Source organism: Talpa europaea (genome assembly GCF_964194135.1).
Source record: "Talpa europaea genome assembly, chromosome: 5".
NCBI lineage: Eukaryota > Metazoa > Chordata > Mammalia > Eulipotyphla > Talpidae > Talpa > Talpa europaea.
Genome location: NC_140071.1, coordinates 2,837,343 through 2,854,042, shown reverse-complemented (window position 1 = coordinate 2,854,042; position 16,700 = coordinate 2,837,343). Strand labels below are relative to the sequence as shown.

The 16,700-nt window shown below is 53.5% G+C and overlaps 1 protein-coding gene across 1 annotated transcript in view; it reads left to right on the top strand.

The window, feature by feature from the left end:
* Nucleotides 1-16,700, top strand: part of SEMA5A (semaphorin 5A) — a gene marked incomplete at both ends in the record, with an annotated part of 211,126 nt that overhangs the window by 102,574 nt on the left and 91,852 nt on the right. The window contains 3 exons of the mRNA XM_084233709.1: nucleotides 4,514-4,576; nucleotides 12,773-12,871; nucleotides 14,528-14,741. Of these exons, the coding sequence (XP_084089835.1) occupies nucleotides 4,514-4,576; nucleotides 12,773-12,871; nucleotides 14,528-14,741 (376 nt within the window). The remainder of the gene's footprint in view (nucleotides 1-4,513; nucleotides 4,577-12,772; nucleotides 12,872-14,527; nucleotides 14,742-16,700) is intronic.

Genomic DNA, 16,700 nt, shown 5'->3' with positions numbered 1-16,700 from the left:
GTGGACACTCAAGCCAGCAGATGGCAGAGGACTCTGGCGTGAGCAGGTGCAGTCGAGGCAAGGCAGGGAGGAGCGTGGGGGAAATCCTTGCATGATCTGTGCCCGCCGCATCTGTCAGCCCCACCACGCCGTCCCGGGGGTCACTCGTTTGGGGCCCGGCCCCCCGGCCGCTACCGGCCATCGCGCAGGCTGGCCGTGTGCACGGGTATGTGGACTGACACTGACGCCAATGACAGAGCAGTCACAGCTCCTTCAAGCTCAGCTCGTTTGCCTTTGGCTTCTGTCTTGCACAGCGTCAGGAACTGGGGGCTCCCTGACAATTTGTTTATGATCGCCGCGGCGGGCTGACGTTCTCCGGCGCTTCACACAAATGCACGCCAGGAGAATATGAATACAAACATATAAAAGAACGCCCTCAGGTGATTGTTAATTTTTGGCACTGTGTAATTAAACTAGTTTTTAAAATGTTATCTTTTGCCAGGATCTAATTAGCAAAGCCATCTGCTGAGAGCTCGGTGGCCCATCTGCCTGGTGTTGTTCTCGCCATTTTTATGAAAAGTATCTGCCTTTGCTGGGCCTTGTCTAATTAACTTCTCTCGCAGTGGAATGTGATAATACACAGCTTTGTTTATAGGCTTCTGAGAACTGTGGATTTTGTGTCTGTGACACCTACACGGGAAGCGCCCGTGCTTTTCTGTCCCGAGTCTGATGCTCTCCCGGGACCACGGCTGCATCTGTCGGCACAGCACGCGCGTGTGTGTGGTGCTGTGTCGGGAACCAGAAGGTGCTTCCGCACACCCCCAGGTTTCGAAAGACAGAAATTGACTCTCTGGAAACCCGTAGGTTGCTCCGCAGCGCTGTCCCGCCCCAAAGTTCGAAGCTGTTGGAAGTTTTAGTGTCTCCCCAGATCTGAGATGAGCGCAGCTTCTGAGAAGCCCTTGGCCGTTCTGAGATGAAAGACCAGTAGGGTGGACGAGAATTAACTGGTGGGAGGCGTTTCTATTTGGTTGTGCAGTAATATGGGATGCCTGCAAATAGCATCTCTACTCTCGATTCCGTCCGACAGTCATTACCTTAACTGAGATTGCTTTCCCCTGCTTGCGCTCAGTGGGCATGTATTAAGTGAATGCCAGGATGGATACAGGTGCATAAAGCAAAATGTCTGTAAGTGGTTGATGAGCACAGATGTCATTTGTCACTTTTTTACAGGCAAAAAATTGCTGTGTCAGAAACTGGAATCTTTGTCTTTAAAATGCAGATATTTCCAACTCATTGCCTACTACGTATGCGGCTTTAGGCTCTCCATGTGTTCCTGTTACGTGTCTGATGCTCAAAAAGATAATGAAGACTAAATGCAGAATGGGGTGGGAAATTAAGAGTCCTTTGCTCCGCAGAGTTATCATGCAATAGAGAAGAGACCAGAGATACAGACACCAAGGGTTTAAAAAAACAAAGCGACACAAGGAAGTCAGCGCTTGAGGGATGCGCAGAGATCTGCATGGAGATCGCCTCAGTGTTTGTTCTCATTGTCCTAGAGGTGGGGGGAGGTAGGTAGGAAAGTGTCTGCAAAGGAAGTCAAGCAGAAAAAGGTTCCACAGATCAGTAGTGGGATTGGATCCAAAATTACAGCCTTGCAAGGATAAAAATGACTCCACTGAGGACAGAGCGAGACGGCTTGATTAAAAGAAGTTTGGTTACAACAAATTTTATAAAAGAAAGTTATGGCCAGGTTAAAGTCTAATCTAATTGCAAACAGAATAATTGAGAAATAAAATCTGGTCTGGAGAGTTCTATTGATTTTCATATTATCTCCAATAAAAGCATTTCCCCCCATAGCTGCCAAGTGGTCAAATGGGTAGAGCTTGTTCACAGGAGTAGAAGACACTATGGGGTTGATTTGGGAAGAAAGGACACATTTTCCCACTCTATTATTGTTCAGATTCTGTGATCTAGTCATGTTTGTCCAGCCCTGTAGTCGGGGGTTTGGTTTTGTTCTTAATGTCCTACCGTCTGGTTCGCTGTTAAGGTGGAAAGTGAATCAACAGAAAAGCTACATAAGCACGGTCTTTGATTAATTCTGGATTTCAATTTTTTTGGAAAGCTGATATTTCCGTAATAAAAATGATCCAGGGAAGCACCCTGCTATTTTCAATTAACTATCTTCAGAAAAATCAGATTGATCCAGTTTTCTGTTGGTCTGAGAAATTGGTGTCACTGCTTGTTCTTTCTTAGTAAACTGGATGAAGTAATGAAATAATTTTGAAAACTATCACATCTATTTTTCAAATTGCACTCGTTCTTGTGGATGACATCACCTTACACCCCCGTCAGGACTTAAGGGTGCAGCTTCACACGCCATCAGACGTTTGTTACCTGCCTACGCCCACCATGAAGGGCCTGTCTTCCTGCGCTTTCTCGTCCAATCCTTGACCAATATTTATCTGGAAAGTGCACAGGGGCCTTTGGGCATCGGGGAGACTCGGGGAGCTGTTCGTTTGCCATTTCAGCCACAGGATTTGAACAATTTTGATGGCATTTGATAAGTAGTATTCTCATAACTCTAGGACTTGCCCTGCTCCTCGTAGCTCTTCTGTTTACTAAGAGAGGATTGCTGTTTGACTTTGAACGAATTACTAGGCCAGCCAGAGTCACTCTGATTGTCTCTTCAAAGCATTGCACGGTGCGGTTTTCCTAGTAACTATGTGTGTGTTTATGTATGTATGTGTGATATAGATGAACATATGTGTTTATGCATATTGCACAGATTCCTCTTTGTGACATGTAACAACCCTCTTTGTAATATAAAATTAGAGTTATAATGGGGTCTACGTTGTTAAAAAACAATCTCATATCTCAGTGTATCAATTCTATTTTCAGTGTAAGTGAGGACAAAGGCAAGGCTCTCTTTATTTAAAGAAAAACAACAAAGTGAGCTTTATAAAGAGATCTAAGAAAGAAAAGACCACTCATGAAAACAGAACACAGCTATTTTATCTGTCGGTGCCTCCCGGAACTCTATCTTTAGCAACTGTATGTGAAGCTCTTATCTGTTCTCTGGAGGTGTTATCACTTTCCCTCAAGTATTTGTCAACCTAGGAAGGAATTCAAGTCATTTGTTTGCAACAGATGGTGATTAGCTGTGACTTTATTGTTGTCATTAAACATTATGAACAGAAAGACATCACAGAATGAATTAAGGAAGGCTCTTATCAGATGTTGACACGAAAAAATCCCCAAGTTTGCACCAGGGAAACAGTTACAGTATTGTTCCCCTCGGAAGATGCTGAAGTGGTTCTTTCCAACATACTTTTCTTATGGCCTCATAGTTACCAAGTAAGATAAGTTGTGCGAGACACAGTGTTTTATGTTTTAATCTCTGTTGTGTAACATTCTTTGGAGGACAGTTGATATTAGGTAATGGTGTTAGCCTGCCATCATTTTAGATATTTTTTGGTTTAGATTTCTTTGCTAAATTTTGGGTTAGTTTTCTCCTCAGTACAGGAGGGCTTATCCTGAAGCTTAGAAGTTCTCCTAAACTCAGCAGAATTTGTAAAAATCTAACTAGAAATAGAGTGGAGCCACATTATTTGGCATCAGTTTATTTGGGGTCTAGTTTAGTTTATGATTTAACATTCGTCCAAATGAGTGAATGTCTCCCAAGGCCATCTTTTCTGATAATGACTTAACTGGTTCTTCAGAAATCCTGATTTGTTCAGAAATCCGACTCTGATGATAAGATGCCTGTGCAGGGATGTTTTCTGTCTCTCCTGGGTCTTATCTTCACCACTCTCAGATTCTGCTTGTGAGTTGGCATCAGAGGTGAATGCACCTGCATCGCATGGTTGGGTGCGAGTGAGATCTGCAAAGGTCGAGATAAAAATACCTAAAAATGTGTAAGTCTAAATATTGAGGAGGAGCTAATGACTGTGCAAATGGCTGGTGTTGGGGGAGAGTGCATGTGCTCTTCGCAGGAGCTGAGTCTTCTCTTGGCTTTGCACGCTCACGTGTGTTTCTGCACGCGTGGCTGTGCACACGCTGACTTCAACACCTGAAACATGGACCAGCAACCTGCTGCCGACATAACCTGCAGATGTCTTGGGGTATCTGGGTCTCTGTGTTTCAAGATTCTGCTGAAGGTTCCGTGGATCTAGTCCACGAGCTCATGGAGGTGCTGCTCTCTGCTCCATGCAGCAGCCGCCACACATCACATCACATCACATCACATCACATCACATCACATCACATCACATCACATCACATCACATCACATCACATCACATTACCGTTGCTTCAGTGTAAATGCATTCAGGTGAGGCTTTCAAAATGCCTCGGCTTTAAAGCTAAATCTAAGTACCTCTGTCTGCATCTCAGGGCTGGGGTGTAATTTCTCTATCAGTGTGAAAATGTGGGTGTCCATGGAGCTGCATTTGCTAATCTGCTCGCCGATGCTGATTTCTTCCCCCGGGTCCAGCCAGAGCTGTAATAGCCGCTGTTGTTTTGGTGTTTCCTGCAGGCTGTGGCGTGGGAGTGTGATGAAGCCACCAAGAAGGCCTGCTACAGCAAGGGCAAGTCCAAGGTAAGGGGCGGCCGGGGCGGGGGCGCTGGCGGACTGGAGGGCGGCATAGAAGGCACTTTGTATGGCCGGACATGAGCCGTGTAGCCTGGAAAAGCAAGACCCTAAACACGTGTCTGTCACTTCTCAAAATTTTACTAAAATTATACAGTCATCAGTTTCTGAAAAGGATTCAGAACACAAGTCAGATCTAGCTGACACTTTTTGATCATTGGGCTAAATGGGAAAGTGATTGGCTGTGAGACCACTTAGGAAAATATGGGCCTGAATTTAAAAAATAAGAGTTGAGTTTTCCCCTGTCGCACCTCAGAGCTCACTCTAGAATCTAACCCACAACATCTATTTGTAAAAGAATCTCACACCCTCGATTTTATCGGTGGGTTTGGAAGTCTAGGAAGAATGGACGCTTTATCTATAACATTTTTACATAAAAATTTTTGCAATTTATTTATAACAACATTTCTTTAAAATAAGCACTTGTGCTCCCCCGCATCCCCCGCCCCCACAAATTCCTCAGGAAAGAACAGCTCGGAGCTAAGGTGGGAAAAGCATTTCTCCAGCGGGTCCACATTACAGACCTCCCACCCTGGTCTGGCTGAGCAAGAGGCCCGTCCTCCTGCCGAGGGCGTCTGCGAGCCTGAGAAGGTGGGGCCCCTCCTGTCCCTGTTAGCTCATTCCTGCCCCTCTGCGGGCTCCTGCCTTAGGAGCGTGGGGATCGCGCTCAGGGGCCCTTAGGAGAACAGTTGCCGGAGAGCAGCTGGGGAGCTCGGCCTCCCAGGTGTGGTCCCGGAACAAGGGCTCGGGGACGCACAGCCTGGCGGGCATCCTCACGGCGCCTGCTTGTAAGAGCCTTAAGCCCCCGATGCCGTCCGATGGTGCAGCCGAGTAAAGACCTAGGAGGAAGGAAGGGGCGAAGGCAGATACCCCACCCTGAGCAGGGCAACACGGGCGTGCAGGGAGAACAGGGCAGAGATTGGGGGCGGCTGTTTACGGACGACTCTCAGCCTCAGAAAACACCTGAGATGCATCATCAGGGATGGAAGGAGATGCCAAGGCGGCTCCAGGTGACAAAGAATCGGGGCGTTCGGCCTCAGACTGCCCACCCTCGCGAGCAAGGAGCTCGCTCCCTTGCGTCTAACCCTCTGTTGGGTTTGTAGAAATTGTGGCTCAAATATGAAAAGGTGCTTCCTCGGTGCTCCCCCTGCCATGCACCCCACATCCCCGCCTGCTCCTGTCTTTCCTCTTCCCCTGCCCCCCACTCCGCACCCAGCACAGACAGGGCGGAGCTGGGAGCAGCGTTACCTGGGGGCCCGTCACCAGCGCACAGGCCCTTCTTCCCGTGGCTGACGCCAGCACGGACTGTCCCCTCTGCCTGGTGACTGGGCGCCCCGAGTGCCTGGTGTGGACAGCCGGCCTCCTGTCTCCGTCCTCTCTCTGGCACGCTGGCCCCTGCGCCCCCTCTTCCTTCTTGCTAGGCCTGGGGTGCACTGATCAGCGCTGTTCACTGGGAAACCCAGGGATGAACCTATCACCCGTCTCCTGACTCGTGTCCTGGGCAAACCTCCCTCCTGCCCCTGGAGCCCAGCTGGCCGCCCCCTGTGGGCGCCCCCACCAGCCCTGCCTCGCCCACCTCTCCCCTGCCCGCCCCCTCCCCGCCCCGCCAGGCTGCAGCTTCACCCTCCCGCCCCTGCCCTGGCCTGGCCCAGCCCCCTGTGAGGGGAAAGCTTGCCCCTCGCGCCGTCTCTCCGGCTAGTTACCGCCGGGCGGGGATCGTCCAAGGCTCCGAGGTGGACTTTACTAGTAACTGAGGGTCCTTGGGGTGAGACGCAATTCTGAATCTAAGCTGGCCACGTTTTGCCACGAGCAGTGACCGTTGTCGGGAAGGACGTGGACACCAGAGCGAGCGCAAAGTCCGTCTTCCACGGCCAGCGGGCAGTGAGCTCGGCTCCGCCGGGACCGTCCCAGCGCATGGCCGCTGTCTCCCAACACGGAGGGGGGCGGAACGTGGGCACACGACGTGGCCCTTCACTTTGCAGTTCTGGGTGTCTGGTTTTAAAGGGTTCAGAACAATGGCCAGGACAGTCATTACACGTTGACGCACACTGCCCAGGGGCGGGGGTCTTGAGGACGCGTGTTAGGTGGATGGCGATGGATTTCCAGCGCCGAGACACGGAGGAGGAGAAACCCCGCATGTTCCTGTGCACGGCCTTCGTGCACAGCGCTGCGCTGACACGGGGCCCGGCGGTGGCTCAGCTGCCGGCATGGAGCGCGTGTGCATCAAAGGATGGGACAGGTCCTCAGGCGGGTCCTTCCAGAAGCTCTCGGGCCGGTCCATGGACTGGGAGCACCCCGGGGACTCTGACTCCTTTTCCTTTGCATCCTTGTGACTTTTTAAAATGACACCCGGGCCAGTAATCCTCTGCGCAGAGACCCAGCCCAGTCCCGGACGCAGAGGGAAGCCGACGAGAAACCCCTTTCAAAGGGAGCAGCCCGGCCACCCTGTCCGGGGCTGGCCCTGAATCCAACATTCGAACCACCAAACCCCTCATTCTGCCTGCTCCAGATGTTGACCCAGAAAACAGACCCACGGTGGCCGTTTACACAAATGCAGCATCTGTTTGGAGAGTGGAATCCAGGCCCTCTCGGCGGCCGTGGGCTTGAAACGGGCCTGCAGCGCATTCTGATGTGTTGGTGCCGGTGCGGTGAACTCTGACCCAGATGGCACAGATCCGCTCCCCGAAATCCAAAGAATAATGCAAAATGTGACATCTCAACAATGAGAAAGACGCCAGCCATGTCCTCTGGCTCGTTTTCGGGGCCCTGAGCTGCGCTGGGGAAGGCGTTTCAGGACAGAGCCAAGAATGTGGAGCCTGGTGAGGGGCTCGGCCCGCGGGCGGCTCCCGGCCCACAGCCTTCCCCGCCGAAACATTCCTCAGCCCCAAACAGAGAGCTGCGCCTGGCCTGGCTGGGAACGGCGAGGCCATTGGGATCAGGATGTCAGGGCAAGAAATGGCCGATTCTTGGATCTAGGTCTGCTAGGAGAGGGGTGGGGCGGCCCTGCTGGGTCTTTGTGAGGCTGGAGCTCAAGGCCTTTTGTGCGGCCACCCCCTCCCCCAGCACTGAGAGGGGGAGCATCTGTGTTTAGACTCTGAAACCCTGTCGTGTTTAGTTCTTGAAATACCACTCTGGAGATGGGCTTTGAGAACTATTGAAATGCCGCTTACACAAATATTATTTCAAACACAAATAGTTAATTCTCTTGTGGCCCCACAAGCGCCTTGTCTGCTAGGGCGAGTGTGTCTGAGCCAGACCCTCCCACCATGAACTTTAGGGACTTACAAAGGAGACCCAGTGCTTCTCGAGGAGTTGAAGAGCTGCTTTATGTGCACACCCCACGTTAGCACTTTCAAAAGTCTCGTTCATAAGCTGGTTTTGGTATTTTTAACACCGAGTTCCTAGAATGATTTGTCTAGTGGGGGCGCGGGGGGCGAGTTTCAGGGGGCATCCAGGGCTCTGCGCATCGTTCTTCCTGCTGCCTCCCGTGCTCTGCTTCCACTTCTGCTGAGAGGTGAACTCTGGTGAAGGCACCCAGGTGGGGGTGAGCCTTGACCCCTAGAGACTGATGGTCCAGGTGGGGGTGAGCCTTGACCCCGAGAGACTGATGTCGGGACAGCTGCTGTGCCAATGCCTGTGACACACGACAGACCTGCCTTTATCCTATGGGATTGCTGGAATTTCTAGGTTACCTGCTAACAATCAGCCCAGTTTATCCAAGGTTTGATTTTGTAAATTGAGGTACTCAAAGATGTGTCCTGTGGAGTCAGCTGGGATGGAAGTTATCCCATTATGGAAGAATACATATCAGTTTACATGGATGTATATTATGCAAATACTTTATTAAGTATCATGGAGAATAATTTTGTAATACATCCATATATGTGTGTTTATGTCTATTTTATGTATCTATATATTTATATAGAAATAACACTGTGTCTTTTCCAGACATGCTCCGTAATAAGTCTGGACGTATGTAAATGCCTGGCTGTGTCTTATGCTCGGGTGACTGGATGACACTTTCTTTCACGATCTCACTAGTAATAATGACGGTGGTTAGTGCAGTCACCCTGAAAGGCCTGCGTGATTACTGTCAGTGCTCTTGGGCATCAGTGCTCACCAAGGTGAGGCATGATTGAGAGGCAGCCATGTTGGTTTCGGTGCGTGCTCTGATTAACACAGGCTGTAGGCTCCAGCCCTCCCTCCCCGCCCCACCCTGCCAGATGGGTGGGCTGAGTGATGGGCAGGTGTTGCCCGGGGAGCCGCTCAGCTTACAGGGCATCGTTCTTCCAGCAGAATATGCCAGCTTAAAGACGGAAAGGCCATCAGGCAAAGCCCGTCCGTTCATTTTACAAATGGCTTTGAAACACGCATGTTCTCCCGAGGGGCCAGGGTCTCGTGTCCTGGCCTGGTCCGAAGCGCTCTCGGCAAGTCAGCGGTCATGCCTCTCAGCTCTCAGTTCAAGCAGGAATTGCTTCAAAGTCACGGAGCAGTGAGCCCGCAGGGCCGCAGGCGCGAGGCGTGTTTTCACGGTCAGGCGGCGCGTTGACAGTAGGCCAGCGACTCTCGTGTCCAGCCACAGAAGCCACGCGGTGACCGCTGGTGGCTTCGGCAATGCACACCGGGGCTTCTTGGAAAGCTCGAGTTCTTTGAATTCCCTTACACTTCCTCAAGCTACAGTCGTGGGGTCAAAGAAACGAAAACTTCGGTGAGAAAGACCTTAGGCATTTACGACTGATAAGAGAAATGCGAAACGGACTCTCCGAAAGGGTCGTCTTCGATGTGGCGATAGTGTCATGCGGGTGACTGCAGGCGGCACTGCTGTCCAGTGCAGTCGCCGGGAAGAGGCGAGAGCGCAGGCGCTGACAGAGCCCGGAGGTCTTCTGTGGGGGAATCTGCATGTGGGATGAGGAGCAGACAACGGGCCACCAAGCCGGGCCTGTCGGCCTGTCGGACTCTGACTCCTAAATTGATCTTCTGCTCTGAAGACGAGCTCTACACTTTCTTCCATGTTTACTTTTTTTACGTTTTCTTTTGTTGGATCTTACCCCAACCTCTTTCCCCCCGAATCAAGAAGTTGTTGTTTTAGATGCCTGCATTTATTTAGGACTCGGGTCTAGTGTGCTTCGAGAGGCAGCGGAAGCAGCCTGTGAACGGAGCTGGCAGAGTTCTCAAGGCAGGGGCACAGGAAGGGCCTGTGCCGAGCAGGGCGCTGGGTCAGCGAGTTTGGCTCTGGGCAGAGAAGGAGGACGCAGCCTCACCTGCCCAGCTCCTCCTCAGGCGTCCCCCCTTCTCCTGCCTGGTGGGCAGGACCCGCCCCTCCCCCCAGGCCGTCCGCTTGCTCCCCCACTTCACCACCATGGGCAGCTCCCGCCCCTGGGGCTGGTCCAGCCTCCATCCTTTTGGAAAAAGGCAGCCCCACTTCATGTCTGCTGCTCCTGGCTCCTCCCGCTGGCCTCCTTCCTTCACTGGTCGGCTGGCTCAAGGGGACACCCCGGTCACGAGCACCTGACCCAGACAGCAGAGCAGCCCAGGGTACCCTCACATGGTTCTGACTGCTCAGGAGATTCGGGGTCTGGCTACTCACCGCTCATAAGCTAGAGCTCTCGAGGGACGAGAGTTGGTGGAAGGAGGTCACGTGTCATCAGGGGTCAGGCCTCAGACCTTGTGGGCTCTTGTCACACAGGCCAGCTCGCCAAAGTGGGGAGAAATGGGACTTTTATGGGACTTTTAAGTGCTAAGGCGAGCGGCCAGCTGAGGGGCCTGCACCAGCAGGATTTCAGAGCAACAGGCAGAGGTTTCCAGGGGCGGCATTCACGCCCCTTGTCTCCCACCTGTGGCCTTGTCCGGTCTGTCCAGGGCGTGCGTCTCGCTACGGCTGCGAGGCTGTGGCTGCACCCTCGCCTGACTCCTCCCTCCATCTTGGTTTCGGCCAGTTCTGCCTGGATGTCTGGTTTTATCCACTAGAAAAGGAAACCAGGGGCGAGCCAGATGAACACAGCGACACGAGGAGCCGGGTGACCAGGCAGAGGACGTGGCGTTTGGTGGGGGCGCGCGTGAGCCGTGTCCCAACGGGAACACTGTGCCCCCCTCACTTCTGTCCAGGGCTTGTTTCTGTGGCATGTGCTGCATCTGGTTCTCACACCCACACCTTTGTGGCTCCTCCAGTTCGTGATGGGCCTCAGAGGACCGTCTTTCTGCAGGGAGAGGAAGACAACTGCCCGGTTTCCCGTCTGGGCTGCTTCTCTGCCTGGGATGAGCTGCAGGCGCCGTCTATTCCTTGGCAGACCCGGGACCCTCAGCCCTGAGGTCTCAGCCCTCAACAGGGGCGGTGCTCCTGAGGTGGCTTCTGTGCTCCAGGTCTCCGACCGCCTCTTGCACGCACCTATCTGGTGTCAGTTTCTGGATTTAAGAAAAGGCAAACAAACAAAAAAGAGCTATTTGCATCCTGACTCATCTTTGAGAGTGTTTAGGGAGCAGCAAGAAAAGCCCAGGCCCCCACCCGGGCCCCCTGGGCCTCTGTCTGGCTCTGCACCGTGGAGCCCGCCCTGCCTGCTCCGTCCCTCGTCCCTCGGACAAAGCCCCTCAGCCCCGGGTCCCCCGAGTGCCCGGCTGTGCTGGGCTCCATGTCCCATCCCTGCCTCAGTCCCATCTGCACACAGCCTGGTCTGGGTGGGGCTCCCCTGCGCCCTCTGGCCTCCTCCGGGCCTGGGAGGGATCCCCAGGTGGCTCTTTGAAGGCTTGTTTGGTTCTGTCTCTTCCAAACTCTCCTGGCCTGTCCCCAATGATAAAACCAAAACAGAGCAGAACAGAACAAGCCTCCCGCTCTGGTTCTGCGTCTCAGTTGCCCAACTTACTGCCTCCTGTTTACGCTTCCTCCTTCGCCCTTCTGTGGGAGCTCACACCTTCCCTTCTGTTTTCGTTCTCAAAGGTCTTCAGAGTCACCGTCAGTGATAATCGGTTGCCGCTCGTGCTCATCCGAATTAAGAGAAACATCTTCCCTTGATGTTTCCGCCTCGTTTAGGCAGCCAGTTCGCACGGTTGAGCCCCGGCCACCTTCCCAAGCAGGAGGGGCCAGGCCGGCCTCCGAGAGGCACATTTCTCAGGCTTCGTTTGGTCCCGAAGCCCCACTGTCCTGCAACACCATCCCCGCCGGGACGTCCAGGGACTGAACAAGGCACAAGCTCAGGAGCCCCCGTACCTGGTCTATATCCGGCTCCCAGCTGAGCTGTGCATGGTAGAAACACCCTACTTTCTCAAGTCTCGGCACCTCGGGGCCGTCCATCCTCTGCCTGGAATGTCTTTTTTGTCCTTTACTCAGTAAAAGCCGCAAGTATCAGATGGCACCTCCTCCAGGAAGCCTGGCTAAATCCTTCTCTGCCTTTAAAACTCACCTCAGCTGTCACCTCTTTGGAGAGCCTTTAATCAGCCTTTCCATCCCTCCCCTCTGCGGTAGCCATTCTCTGTTTCTCTGTGGACCACTCTGTTCCAGCCTCCTGGCCATGATGGCCTCCACCCCTTCCTCCCAGAGACCAGTGGATGCTTCCAAGTGAAGGAGGCGCTTTCTGGCTCCCAAGTTCATGGCCTTGTCTTCTGTGAATGAGTTGCAGGCCTGGCAAAAAATGGTGGACAGAAAGTGGCCCTCAGCAGGGGCCTCTCCCCACGTGTCCAGGACGCCCTTCCCAGTGGGTCTGACTGTCCCTGGGGCTGTTTCTAGTTCTGGAGAGCTCCCGCTGGGCGTGCGGAGGCCTTCGCCCGGCCCCCTCCCTGGGAAAGGCACTCGCAATATTTGTTTTCCCAAAATCCCGGGGAAGTTTTCTAAGACAGTTTCATGAGCAACATCTGATATGAGGTCCCTTTTATTTGTTGTCCTCGTACATGTCAAAGGCGATTTAGAGTTGCTGCTGCTGCGATTCAGAATGAGGCACGTTCACCCGAAGAACCAGATGCTTTGAGACTGGAGTGGCACAGACACGCACGTTCGCGGGCTGTCTCAGCACAATAGCGGAGTCTGATTACTTCACTATTTGTTGTGAACTTGCGGTCAGAGGCGGTCAGTGGGCATTTGATTTCTCAGCCGGCACGATGGACTCACACCCGCACCCCGGCTCAGCCTCTGACGGGACTCCTGTGCTTTGTCTGCAGGAGGAATGTCAGAACTACGTCCGGGTGCTCCTGGTGGGAGGTGACCGGCTCTTCACCTGCGGGACCAACGCCTTCACGCCCGTCTGCACCAACCGCACGGTAGGGCCTCCTCCGGGCTGGGCGGAGCTCGCGCCGGGAAGACCGAGCATTTCTGTGGGAGCCTAGTGTAGACACGTTTCCATTCTCCAAGGAGTGGCTTTCAATTCCCAAAACATCTTGGTCAAATTCAATATTTCCTTCATTGCTTTATTCCTGGTCACAACTGCTAATTATAGGAAGGACTGGAAATGATTGTAGTTTGTATGATTTCACTGAAATGTGTGTCTCAGCCATTTCTATTAGCCGAGTGACCATAAACATGAGTCCACACTATATTCTCTCTCCTTATGCTGCTTTATGGGGAGGAGACTGTTGCGTCTGAGAATGGCCTGAAACCCCGTTCAAATGAGGAAACTGTAGTTGACACATGTCGAAAAATGAGAACAGAGAAGTGGGTCCAGTTGTGTCCCTCCTCCTGGGTAGGTGGGGGCGTCTCCTGCCCCAGGCCTGGGGCTGCAGCGGCAGGACCCCCCAGGCCACACGTCACCTCCTTAGTGCAGATATTAGTTTGAGTTTCCACAGGGCACATGAAGAAGCAGCAGCAGCGCGTCAGTTTCCCGGCTGCACAACTTCTTTAAACCCCGACTTTAACGTGTGATTTTACTAATTATTTCCCAACTAAAGCTCAGTTGTTGGGAAGACAGGGAGAAGCAGGAGGAGGAGGAGCCAGGCTCACAGGAAGCTGCTGGAGAGCTCGCCTGTTCCGAGTGCTCACGGGCCTCAGTGCTCACGACCCCCATGGGGTGCCGACCCACTGGTCCCCCTTTCAGTAAAAGAACCTGAGGCAGAGAGGGGTTCAACCACTTTCTGCGTCTGCCTGTCTAACAGGAGAGCAGGCATCCTCAGAGGCCCCTGCGCCCCTCTGCTCTCCTACCCCAGAAAAGAGAAGCAGCGCACCCCACAAAGCTCCTGCCCCTGAAGGGCTTCTACCCCCTGGCTGGTCATGAAGGCATCGACCAGACGCCTCAGGCCACGGAGTTGTTTCTCTGGAAACAGAGAAAGTCTAGGAAATTCCAGACAGACTGCAAGCTGCTGGGTATCCACTGTCTTTGTCCGTGCACACAGTTCGGGTCTATTCATAATATTTGGATTCACTTATGTGGATGCATTTGTACATAATTCTTTATTGTGGTTTCTGCCTCTATAAATATTGAAGTTGGCTTCGTTAGCAGAGAGGGGTGGGGGCATCGCCCGGCTGCATGCAGCACACACAGCGGCCACACGGCACCTCGCTCCTGCCTGTGCACGCTCAGTTCAGGCCAGGGGCTGGATGGAGTGGGGGCGAGCTCAGCCTGTGGGGCAGGAGCTGGATGGGGTGGGGGGTGAGCTCAGTTTGCGGGGCCAAGAGCTGGATGGGGTTGGGGATGGGCTCAGCCTGCAGGGAAGGAGCTGGATGGGGTGGGGTCGAGGTCAGCCTGCGGGGCAGGAGCTGGACGGGTTGGGAGTGGGCTCAGCCTTTGGGGGTCGGCCACGCGGTGGTCAGCGAGCTCCGGCTGTCACTCACGCATGCTGGTCTAGCAGAGTATGAGGCCATGTCCTGTCCTGTCAGGACAAGAACATTTGTTGCAACGCTTCATTTGCATTTGGGGGTGACATGACACTAGCCCTGCCAAGGACTTCCTGGGCAGTAACCGGCTGTCCTCTCGTCGCCCCTAGCTGAGCAACCTGACCGAGATCCACGACCAGATCAGCGGCATGGCCCGCTGCCCCTACAGCCCCCAGCACAACTCCACGGCGCTGCTCACGGCCGGCGGGGAGCTGTACGCGGCCACGGCCATGGACTTCCCGGGCCGTGACCCCGCCATCTACCGCAGCCTGGGCGTCCTGCCCCCTCTCCGCACGGCGCAGTACAACTCCAAGTGGCTCAACGGTGAGTCTGGGGCTCCCCCGCGCCCCGGCTGCGGGCGTGTCTCCTCGTGGTGTGCAAAAGCCAGTCATCGCCGATTGTAAAGAAAAACAGTCATTATTTTTAAAGACATCAAAACAGACGCCCTGTGGTCCTTCTGGGCAGACGGGCAGCGCGGGCTGCGGGCCCTCGGAACGGGAGGGGCAGTCCTGCCGAGACCTTGGGCTGGGGCTGCGCTGGCTCTCATGACCTCGGGCCCTTCGGCTTCTGGGAACTTGGCCCCGTGTCCAGGAGCCTGCAGGCCCCTGCGCCTTCCCCGCAGCTGCTCGCGCTGTGTCTCGGAAGGGAAATCACTGGCATTTGGGGGAATTTTCAGACATTGTGTGTAGGAAGGTGTTTGGCCCCAGGGAGCTCCATAGCTTGATCAGTTTTTTTAAGACAAGGCAGCATACCACCACGAGGTCAGGCCGGCAGCTCCCGTGGTCACACTCACCCTGAGTCCGTGGCCCGGAGATGCGCGGATCCCCATCCTGTGCCTGCGCCCCTGCAGCATGGCCGCCAGGCCTGGCGCTGCTCCTGGGGCGGAAGCTCGTGGGTCTCAAGTCCTGCACCAGCAGCGACAATCCAGTTGGGAAGCGCCATGCCCCGGTGCTCTTCTGAGTTTTGTTTTTTCAAGAAGCAAGAAGCCAGTAGATGCCCCTTCAGTCCTGGATGAGACGGTGGTTACGTGCCCGCCAGTGCTGTGAGGACCACCTCCCCTGCCAGGGCTGCCTGGCACAGCAGCTGAGGGGCCCCTGACAGTCACCCCATATACACACACCCCACAGATACACACCCCCACCTATGCCCCCCACATACACACTTATCCCAAATACACACATGCACCCCCACACACATACCCCACATACACACATGTATCCCACATACACACATGTACCCCACATACACCCCCCACATATACGCACACCCCCCCACATACCATATACAACACATACACCATACGCATGCCACAATCACATACCACATACACCATACCACACGCATTACACACCAACTCCCCCCCACACACCATACACATACAAACCACACACCACACACATGCACACCACACACACCCCACACATACTTGCAAACACAATGTTGGGGATAATTTTGCACCCCAGATGTCGTCCATTCTCTCAAGCAATTATTGCATAGTTTGCATGGAGATGAAATCTTGAAATTGCCACAATAACATCTGCTCCTTGGAGCTTCCACATTCTACAAAGATTACTGGCCTTTTGCCGAGGGCAAGCTCCTTATGCAGACAGAAGCTTCTCCCCTCAGAGCTCCTGACCTTCTATTCCAGATAATTTTTTGTTTGGGGTAGGAGCCTCTCCTAGTTACCAAGGTTGACAGCATCCCCGGCTTCTGCCCATTGGATAGAATCGCAGCCCCCCACCCCTCCCTTCTAGATGTGACAACAAAAATTTTCCAGAAATTTCCAAATAGCCCCTGGGGAGAAATTGCCGCTTCTTGAGAACTAGTGGCTTAGACTTAGGACTTGTGCATATTTACGTGTACGTGGACAGCTCTTCATGAGGTGATGTAGTTAAACCGGCTCCCACAATTTGGTGTTTTTGCATTTTATTGTTTTGAAGTAGCAGGCACTAGAACATTCTATAAGTCAGGTGTGCATTCAAGGCAAATCACGTTCCCTCTGTCCTGATTCGGTCCCCTTCCCCTCCCTCTGGCCGCCAGGAATGGGTCTTATTGTCCAAAGTGTATTGTTCTTCCATGTCGTTCCTCTGTTTGTTTAGCACAGGAGTGACGTCATACACAGTTTGCCTTTAAAAGACTCCCTTGTAGAAGAGAAGGTCCTCATGCACCCACCTTCTCCAGCACCCCCAAAGACCATGCTCCCGAGTCAGGAAATCCTCCTCAACCCAAGCCACGCGGCCTGGCCTCCACCCACATCCCTCTGCTGATTCCTGCCGAGCCGTG